The 10,009-nt window shown below is 35.1% G+C and overlaps 3 protein-coding genes across 4 annotated transcripts; 1 reads left to right on the forward strand and 2 right to left on the reverse strand.

Annotated features, from left to right (window-relative positions):
• Positions 1–180: 180 nt before the first annotated feature.
• CRIF (growth arrest and DNA damage-inducible proteins-interacting protein CRIF) lies at positions 181–1,878 on the reverse strand. Its single transcript, XM_073086150.1, has 3 exons — positions 1,470–1,878; positions 913–1,148; positions 181–453 (listed from the first exon to the last, which is right to left on the reverse strand). Exons 1-3 carry the CDS (start codon positions 1,768–1,770, stop codon positions 244–246), a joined length of 747 nt encoding a protein of 248 aa, XP_072942251.1. The 5' UTR covers positions 1,771–1,878; the 3' UTR covers positions 181–243.
• Positions 1,879–3,006: 1,128 nt separating this feature from the next.
• Positions 3,007–8,195, forward strand: Clc (clathrin light chain). Of its 2 annotated transcripts, XM_073085546.1 has the most exons (6): positions 3,007–3,273; positions 4,281–4,424; positions 4,774–4,885; positions 5,841–5,852; positions 6,718–6,906; positions 7,739–8,195. In XM_073085546.1, the coding sequence occupies exons 1-6, from the start codon at positions 3,108–3,110 to the stop codon at positions 7,743–7,745; spliced, it is 630 nt and encodes a 209-aa protein (XP_072941647.1). In that variant the 5' UTR covers positions 3,007–3,107; the 3' UTR covers positions 7,746–8,195. The 2 variants fall into 2 exon arrangements, with proteins under 2 accessions (XP_072941647.1, XP_072941648.1); XM_073085547.1 differs by lacking the exon at positions 5,841–5,852 and having other exon boundaries at positions 3,009–3,273.
• On the reverse strand, positions 8,155–9,910 carry PIG-A (phosphatidylinositol glycan anchor biosynthesis class A). The gene is made up of 2 exons (XM_073085541.1): positions 9,684–9,910; positions 8,155–9,590 (listed from the first exon to the last, which is right to left on the reverse strand). The coding sequence occupies exons 1-2, from the start codon at positions 9,696–9,698 to the stop codon at positions 8,292–8,294; spliced, it is 1,314 nt and encodes a 437-aa protein (XP_072941642.1). The 5' UTR covers positions 9,699–9,910; the 3' UTR covers positions 8,155–8,291.
• Between the last annotated feature and the right edge of the window lie 99 nt (positions 9,911–10,009).

Consider the following 10,009-nt stretch of genomic DNA (forward strand, 5'->3'; position numbering starts at 1 on the left):
TTTGGTCATTAGAGCAATTGAGCAATATGGCCTTGACAGAGGCGAAGAATAAAATAATTTGTATGCTACATTTTTATATAAGTAATAAAATGTTGAATGTCTTCTGGTTTGTGGTGACACCAACACCACAATTATTTTAAAGGATAATAATATAATAAGACAAAAAAATAAAATAGGAGAAAGAGTTCCCATTAATTTACTATTACAATAATATAACAACACTACAGAAACTACGGAATACACTTAGCTGTCAGCTTTGCTGCTGATCTCCACATTCTTTTGCTGCAGCTTGGCTATCACAATCTTCTCCCGGGCCTCTATCCTTGCCTGCTTATCTGCTTTCTTCTGTTCCTTCTCCCTCTTGGCCAGCATCTGCTGGAACTTTTCGTCACGAGGGTCCAGCTTGAAACCAAAGTGCCGTCTAACTTCTTCCACAAGACGTTCTTTTTTAAGCTGAAAATAGAGAAGATGCATGTTTAAAAATACTCGAAATATTTGTTGTTTCCAAAAAGTTATGTGACATGAATTCAACTTCTTGTAAATTTATATATATTTGCAATAGAAAAACTATCATTTGTTAATAAAAAGAATTGTAATATTCTGTAATATTGTGTCGGTAAGTGATTACTGCTGCCTACAGACATCTGTTAAAACTCTCATTAAAATTCCTGAGGACTAAACTTGTTGCCTTATATGTTAGTTCATTTGCACGGTGTGATGGTTGTGGTCCTTATTCAAACTTTTAACATTTTTTAAAGTACCCATTTCAATCTACATCACATACATTACATTTCTTACATTCCCTTAGAGGAAATCACAGATACACTGTCACACCTGGGGACTGCAAAGGAAGACATTTTGCAAGACAGAACACAACAGGAATGGCTGTATTGTACTATAAAGCTCAAATACCTTCGCGGCCTGTACTTCAGCTTCCTTCTTAGCAATCTTATTCTGAAGATCTTTCTTCCATTGTTCTAGCTTTTCATACTTGGCAGCAACCTCTTTCTCCCGCTGTTCTATCCTTAACTGTGTGGCCTCTCTCTTCTGTGTGGCTGTTGCTATCATCTCTTGGATTGTAAATGGAAAAGCAACAGATTCATATTCTTTCCTTTCTTCTATCTCTTGTCTCGATGGCCAGCAAATACCTGCAAAATAAATGAGTCAGTCCAACTTATGTTAGACAATCAGGGCAATCCTTTAACTAACACATTAACCTTTTTTACACACTATACATGGTGTATTATCAGCTCTGAAGACTAAGCTGGAGCACTTTAAAAATAAGTCTACCTTACCACTTAAGAATATAACATCACTCAACTAGTGTATGGAAAAGCAGTAAGGACACTGGTTGAATGACAAGTTTATATTTTTATTATTATTATACGAATATTATTAATATGTGTTAAACACCAACTCCACTAACAAATCCCGCCTAAAAGTACGGTATTTAGTAGATAGTTACTTACTGGGGTTTACACCACTAGCAATTCCATACTTTCCATACATTTTCCTATTATACTTCACTGTTAAATGGGCCAGTGATGTCGCTTTTTCATAAGGTCTTTTATCGTGAATTATATTGTAGTGCGACGACGATAGCCTAGAAATATTCCTCTTCTTTTGGATTTCCTCCTCCCTGGCCTGCACATCTTCCGTGTCATCTATCAGGACTTGCTCGTTCTGCTCCACCTCTGGAGTTGTTGAGTAAAAACGCAATGTACTAATAATATTAGCGCGTAGGAAAGATGGCCGCACGCATAAATTCATCGTATAACGTTGCTTACAATACACTGTATACAAGTTATGTCTAATTTCTAAAGTAGCTTCCTATTTGTTAGGTTATTTTAGTTTGATTTTGATTAGTTTAGTTAGTATAAGTCAGGGGGGGCACACTTCCATACAAAATGATTTTTTGTGCAGATACTAGCGCCACGTAACGACTCGCCCCGGAAGCTACAAATTAAAATGGCGACGGAGTGACAGTAACTGTCAAAATGATGTGTCTGTTGTCAAATGTCCGCAACTTCGTTAATCGCTTATAATTTGAAAAGTTGTTTTTGCACTTCAGAGAGACACTGTTGCGACAACTGTACATATATGATGCCTCCCACGTAAGTTGTATCTTTAACATCAACTGTAAAGGAGCGTGATTCGAAGATTCACGTCGTCTTTCTGAAATTTTGTTAAGTATGTAAATGTAGTTTTGTTCTTGTATCAAAATTGGGAAAGAAAAAAGCATAATGTAAATGTGAATCTTTGGAACACAGTCATTTATAGTTCGTGTTTTGGAGATACAACTTATAATTTACCTAATTTTAATACATATAATGAAAAATGAATATATAATAGGTAAGTATAGGTATGTATGTAAAACCCATGAGTAGTTCTGGGGCAGGCTACTAGGGGCGCTTTAGGGGAGACAAAAAATACGTAGAGTTGCCACTCTATAACATGTATATAATAATACTCTATGGTATAAGTCTATAAGACATTTCTTGACATTGACATTTCAAATTGTTTTTATATTTTTCATGGAGGCTTATCTTTACTCTAGGGATTAAAATACCAATGTCTATTAAATATTATAGATTTAAATATTATAGATATGTTAATCTATAATATTGAAATATCAATATTGATGTCGATATATCGATAAAAATATCAATATATCGGTCAAGTTTACAAAGAATTTTGCAGTTTAAAAATAACGAAGCAGCCAAGCGCGATAATATTTTTTTTTGCACAATGCTCATTACTTCAATATACCAAAAATCTCAATAAAAAGGTTTTTATATCAAAATTTCTGAATTGTTGAGAACCACCAGATTTACGGTAGATCTTCGTTAAGGCAAATTCATAAATATCCTGCTATTCCTGCTAAGTTTGTTGTATTACATTTTACAACTTCCACTACACAGATTGCATGTAAGATTACGTTTAGTCATAGACAATATAATATTATTTTACATCGATGTATCGATACTTTATTACAACATTAGCCTACTCTAGGCTCTATTCACAGTCTATGGTTTATTTATGAAAATCTACGTCGACGTTCAGTGACTTATTAAATTTTATTGTTCTTGTTTATAAAAGCGTTAGTCATGGACGATTTCGGCGACAATTTTGTCCAGCCAGAAGTGGACCCTGCAGCGGACTTCCTGGCCCGAGAACAAAACCAGTTGGCTGGACTTGAAGACGAACTAGAGACGAGTGCTCCGCCCCCTGTTACTATCGCTTCCACCACTAATGGACTTGACGATTTTGTCGGTAAATATAAAATAAGTATAGTTTCCATGAGAAAATTAAAAGCTGCCTACGTTGCCAGTGTTACACAACGAAATCAATATTTCTGAGTAAATTATTCAGGTTTTTGTAGACTTAACATCCGAAGTGGTGACATGCAGTCGACCTGATGGTTAATGATCCCAGACTCCCTTCCGCTCGACATACATGATAGGAGATACAGATGTGCGCAACATCTGTATCTCCTATCATGTATGTCGATGATAGCACCCAATTCCAAATCATACTGCTTCTACCATTTTTCACACAAAGTTTTTCTACCTTCAGTATTCCTATTTTTATTTTCTACTAGCTTTTGCCCGCGGCTTCGCCCGCGTTTAAAAGAAAATAATATGACATAGTTTTATGTATGTAACATCAGTTTTATATATGCTAGATTAACTGCTAGATTAAGATAAAACTGAAAATTCGTACCTTCATGAGAATGACAGTGGCGCCATCTGGCGAAAATTGGTCGTACCAACTTTGAAACCTTCGTGGGCTCATGGACATCAACTTTGCTAAAGATCATCACTTGATCAAATGCAAAGTTTACGACTCAATCCTTATTAATATTAATTAATATAATCGATTTTTTTGGTCCAAAAGATCGATTCTCCGATTAATCGATCTTAGATTGCCATCCCTAGTTCCCGTGGGATTTCCGGGATAAAAACTATCCTATGTCCTTTCTCGGGTCTCAGACTATCTTTGTACAAAATTTCATTAAATTCGGTTCTGTGGTTTAGGAGTGAAGAAGAGACAGACAGACAGAGTTACTTTCGGATTTATAATATTAAGTAAGGATTAAATCCTTTATGGGTTCTTCACTAAAATACAATGCAGTCTTAATTTCTTTTGTTAGCACCAACTTCTGTTCATCAACAATTGGATCATGGTTACAGCAAAGTCGTTATAATGTCATTAGTGACTCATTGAGTCATGAATCATCACCTATTTCGCACTGACATAATGTGGAATACCTTTTGCAGAGGTACCAAGTGCAGCGGCCTTTGACACCAATGGCATGTATGAAGAGGAGCCGGCACCCACTTCAGTGTTCAGGCAAGAGAGGGAAGAGCCAGAGAAAATCAAATTGTGGAGGGAAGAGCAGAAGAAAAGACTAGAAGAGAAAGGTAATATATTACATAAGTTCAAAAACAACTTTAAAATCTTTAATATAAAATTCTCGTGTCACAATGTTAGTAACCATACTCCTCCGAAACGGCTTTACCAATTTTCACCAAATTTTATATGCATATTCAGTAGGTCTGAGAATCAACTACTATCTATTTTTCATACCCCTAAGTGATAAGGGTTGTTCACCCTTAACATTTATTTATTTATTGGCAACACAATGTTTGTCAGGTCAGCTAGTATCTATCTATCTATTATGTTTATTTATTGTTAGTAGTAATAATAATTAAACGTAGGAGAAATATAATTTTGTATCTTATTAATATAATATGATATTCATACTACCAGATGCTGAAGAAGAAAACAAAAAGGAAGAGATGTTGAAGGTAGCCAAGAAAGAACTAGAAGACTGGTACAAGACTCACGATGAACAAATAGCTAAGACCAAAGCAGCCAACAGGTATGATGAATATCCTACTTTAATCTAATTCTATATTACAATACAATTTAATATCTTTACATTGTATGTACATAAAATTGGGTTTGTATATTCGATGTGTAGCTAGTCAATTACTTATATCGGGTGAGTTTATCAAGTGGAAGTGGTTTTGAAAAACTTACTTATAATACAGAAATAAGTCTATGAGGTAGCTAAAAATAGCTCTGCAAATTCTAACCCTTATAATTTCAGATTTAGCCATCCACATGCCACTTGAAAAACTTGCCTACCCTCCTCCTACTCCTATTTTATATGTATTATGGAGGTGTTTTCTATTATTAAACCTATTTTGCCAGGATTTAATACATATGAATGAATGATTTCTTTAACTGAAATAGCATGGTAGTGTATATGTGTTAGTTATTAATGGGTAATGTGAATATTAAAGTTTCATTTAGTGCATGATATTGTAGAAAGATTTATTTGACATTCTTAGGAAGGTTCTGTAGATATGTTTCAAGTAATAAAATAACATTAGTTAGCTTATACTTTGATATTGGTCCAGTTTTTTATAAATATGATTGCTGACTTATTTCTATAATAAACAACAATGTCAATTATTAATATGTTGAAAACTTCCTTCACACTTCATATAAAGTCATAATTGAAAATATTGTGCAGAATAATTTATTCCCTGGTATGAATCTACATTAATCCTGAAAAACAGATTGTCTTTTACTCTTAATAATTTATAGCTCTAAAATTTTTAAGTTTCAATTTCTAGATGTATATTGCTCTAGGAACAAAAAAGCAAGTTTCTGTTATATTTAAACAAATGAACAAATGCTATAGTTAATATTTACTTGTATGTATAATAGTGAGCTGTAGTTGTAGTGGCTGTAGTTACCTCTAAGCATGCTGAATATATGCCTGGCTGCCTACTAATGTTATTCTATTTTCTTTTCAATGCTGTCAGGGAGTCTGCTAAGTGAGTACACAAGATATCTTTTGACTTTCTGAGTGTACTAACATTTATTTTGTTGTTATTTTGGTGGCGGTAAAAAGGTTTGATATTTTTATTATTATGTTTAAAACCAAAGTTCAGGTTCACATGATGTAGTATTCAAAGTAAAGGTGTGGGATTTAACATTGTAAATTAATATTTGTAGACCATTTAATGTAACATGTAGAAGTTTGTCATGTCAATTGATCCCTAATTGTTAAAATTTTCACTGGAGTTCATTTTTATAGATAATTTATATTATATATATATATAATCCTGTAAGGAATGACATGCGTTCTCCATGTTGCCGTCTAGGAGCGACTTTGTTGTCTATGGCGGGTTTTCTCCTCTCCCCCCCGAGGCAAAGGGAAAAATATGAGATGCCATAGATTCAAGATGGCGGCCGATTTAAAATTTTTAACTTTTTTATAGATATTTGTTTAAGTAAGTGTATTTTAACCTTTATGATAGCACAATGGTATTGGTTTCACATACCATTGTTTTATGGTCCACAATCTACTGTTGTTTTTAAGCTATATGTTATTTAAAGATGAAATATTTACATTTTTATTACACACAGCGCACTGTATTTTCATACTAAAGTATAACATTTCAATTTCTTGTTCCTTAGGTGGGCGTAACTCACAATTTGAGAAACACTGGTTTTAGTAATTAAATCTCAACCCTGGAATTCCAAAAATATTTCTTTTTAAGGCCCTTGTTTTGGCCAGACTTTCATGATCAAAATGAAACATATCTTTGTAGGCTTCGTACCCCGGAAGTTTGTAACGAAATTTAAAAGCGAGTTAGAAGGACATGGTTATAAATATTGCAAAATGTTTGTGTATAGAAACGCGGAGCGAGCGCTGGCCCGCGGCTGCGAGGGCGCGCCCGAGGACGGCAACGAGTGGGCGCGCGTGTCGGAGCTGTGCGACTTCGGCCCGCGCCGCGGCCGCGACGTGGCGCGCCTGCGCTCCATCGTGCTGCAGCTCAAGCAGGCCGGCGTGCGCCCCAAGCACCCGCCGCGCACCACCAAAGTGTAAGGCTAACATTTTGAAGGTGGTAGAACCTTTTGTAGTTCGACTCCGGCGGCACCACCGCCACACCTATTTCTGCCTAATAACAGCAGTGTTAGGCGCTGTTGTGTTCCGTTTTGAAGAGTGTGGTAAGGGACATACTTTTCCGAGGCGTTCCAGCTTAGTCCTCAGGGGTAGCGGCGCATCTGTGGCCGACCTCAAGTAGAAATATCTAATCCTATCTGAGGTCGATTACAAATGTCCATGAGCGGCAGTAGCCACTTACCATCAGGTGGACTGCATGCTCGTCTGCTGTTAATGAGTACTACGTATCAAACTGCACGAGCGGTGTGGCGTTAGGCGAAGTGAACCGATCACGATTATAATTAGTTTCTAAAGTCTTGTACCAATTTGCATATATACATGGGACTAAGCCACCGCGTCACACAGACTATAATAGCTATGCAACCGCGTTCGCTTTGAATCCCCTACATCGCACCTAGTATAAGCCTATTGCACAAGTAGCAGCATCATCTATTGCTACACTAGGAGACAATCTCCAACAATGCTGGAGTCAATGGAGCGCGAAGCACACACTCATCGGCGATGTGCCACTTTACAATGTAACATTTGTCGTTCTCATAACAACTGTAACCGATTGGTTAACTTTCAAATAAATAAATGGTCAATTCTGTCAGAATTTAACATGATCCTTAAAAAGAATAAATTGCTACTAACTTTAATTATGCATATAGTTACCCTACTTGAAAAAAATAAAATGGGAACTGTATATAATTTAATTAAAAACACTATAAGATTGCAAGAATTTTATTTATAATATTTTTTTGTCCACAGAGCCTGAATGTTGGAGTCAAAAACAGAACTCATTTAGCTTAAAAATACTATATCTGTTAATATATCAGTCTCAGCAATCACAACTATATAATATATTAAAATGTTATTATTGGCTAATAACTTACATTTTGTACAATTGTAATGAAACAAAAGGTATATTTAAAAAGTTGTAATACAACAAAGATAGGACATTCCTCTGTTTTTAAGACAGCTACTGGACTATCAAAGTTGTTGAAGTTTATATTGCTATAGTTTCAGTTATTAAAATGTTTTATTACAATTGTATTAGATATCAGAGATCCTGAAGTTTAGATTCTTGCAAAGAGTTGTATTGAAAGTGTAACATAATGGCTTTCTAAAATGTTATTTATTGAAATCTATTACTTTATATTGTTTACTCAGCTAGAAGAGTAAGCCAATTTTTCATTTGTGTATTAATAAAAATCATTCCAGATTATTTGTATTTTTATGCTCAAAAAAATCTACACATAACTTGAAGACTAGGTGTTTCACATAACTTGGTTTAAATGTAAAAATACATACAAAATATAATTTACAATTTGAAATCCTTTGCAATATCTATATGCTTTCTTTTATATACCTTTTCAACTAATTGCAAAAGTAAATACATTAGACTTATGACTAATAGAAAGGGCCACACACCACAAGTAAGGTAACTTCTTAACTGTTGTCCCAATGGCTTGTTCTTATTCAATAATATTTTATTGTAAACAATCTCTGTTCTCCTCGTAATATCCATCCAGTTGTACATCTTTCTGACCATACTGTTACACTCATAAGGACATAGCATATCACCTTTTTCCAAATCGGCCATGGCTTGCTCTATCCCTTTCACTATACAGTTAACATCAGGTTCAGTTAAGTAAATCATACTCTGCGGCAGTACTTCAGGAATGCCACCAACTTTGGTTGAAACCACTTTCAAACCGCAGGCTGCAGCTTCTACTATAGCCATACAGTAAGCCTCAGTGAGTGAAGTATTCAGAAATATATCACCTTTTACTAATACATCCCTCACTTGTGAATGTTTTAAGCTTCCTAACAAAGTAACACAATGTTGAAAACCTTTCCTTTCTCTTACCTCTTGGAGGAGCCACATTTTTGGTCCATCTCCTCCGATTATAAACCTAATTTTTGGATATCGAGGGCACATGTCTGCTATTACAGCGGCCATCAAGTCTACCCCCTTCCTATACACTAATCTAGATACTATAACAATTGTTACTAACTCAGGATCCCTTTGACTTGGATCTGGGGTAAAGCTATATGCATCTACAGCATTTGGAATGACTGACACCTTATGTGCCCTTACTTTAGCTCTCAGAACTGTATTTTCTTTACCAGTGTGAGATACACAGATACAGTGATCACATTCACATAAACACATTTGCAAATATTTGTTTGTCAGAACTGCAGACATATCTGCAAAGCCAAACAGGCTATGATCAGTGAAAACCGTTTTTAAGCCCATTAACTTTCCAATGATAGATACTTCGTGAGCTAATACACTGAATGCAGAATGACCATGGACTATTTCTATGCACTCTCGAATTAAAATGTATCTCACCAGAGCAATATTGCATATCATGGTTGGAAGAGCACATTGTGAGTAAAATACTCTTATTGGAAGATAGTAAACCTTAAGTCCGTTAGTCAAGTATCTCACGCCGACGCGAGGGCCGTAGCAGTGCGTAATTACTATAACTTTATGGCCTCGTTTGATGAGACATTGGGACAGATTGTAGATGTGTTCCTCAACACCCCCGGTGTTGGGGTAGAAGAAGTCAGAAGCCATGCAGACGACATGCCTCATCTTTCCTTTCAAGGGTTCCTAAAACACGATAAAGTAAGTCTACAAAACTGATTTTATTAGCCGATTTAAAGGATATAAACAAAATATAATTATATAATTGTAAAATGTTACCGTTTGAACGTTCATTTCGTATAAATACAATAGAATGAACTATAAATTACAAAATTTAGTTAAAACATCTTAATAATACATAATTTAATAATTACAACATTTAACATTTTCGTTTTTTATGGGGTGAAATAAAAAAACATTTCACAGTTTCTCTATCAACATTTCACTCATCCACTGAAAATAATGAAATCGGAAGTCAATTAGTCAACTGTCAAGTGTCGGCAGCGGCACTAACATATAATAATACTCTATGGTCAGCACTGATAATATTTTTGTCATTTGGATTTTGGCAAAGTTACCATTTGATTGTTACCCATTTGTACTGC

The sequence above is a fragment of the Epargyreus clarus genome, unplaced genomic scaffold, assembly GCF_041222505.1.
Source record: "Epargyreus clarus isolate Ecla_fem2 unplaced genomic scaffold, WU_Ecla_fem_2.2 ptg000023l, whole genome shotgun sequence".
Taxonomy (NCBI): Eukaryota; Metazoa; Arthropoda; class Insecta; order Lepidoptera; family Hesperiidae; genus Epargyreus; species Epargyreus clarus.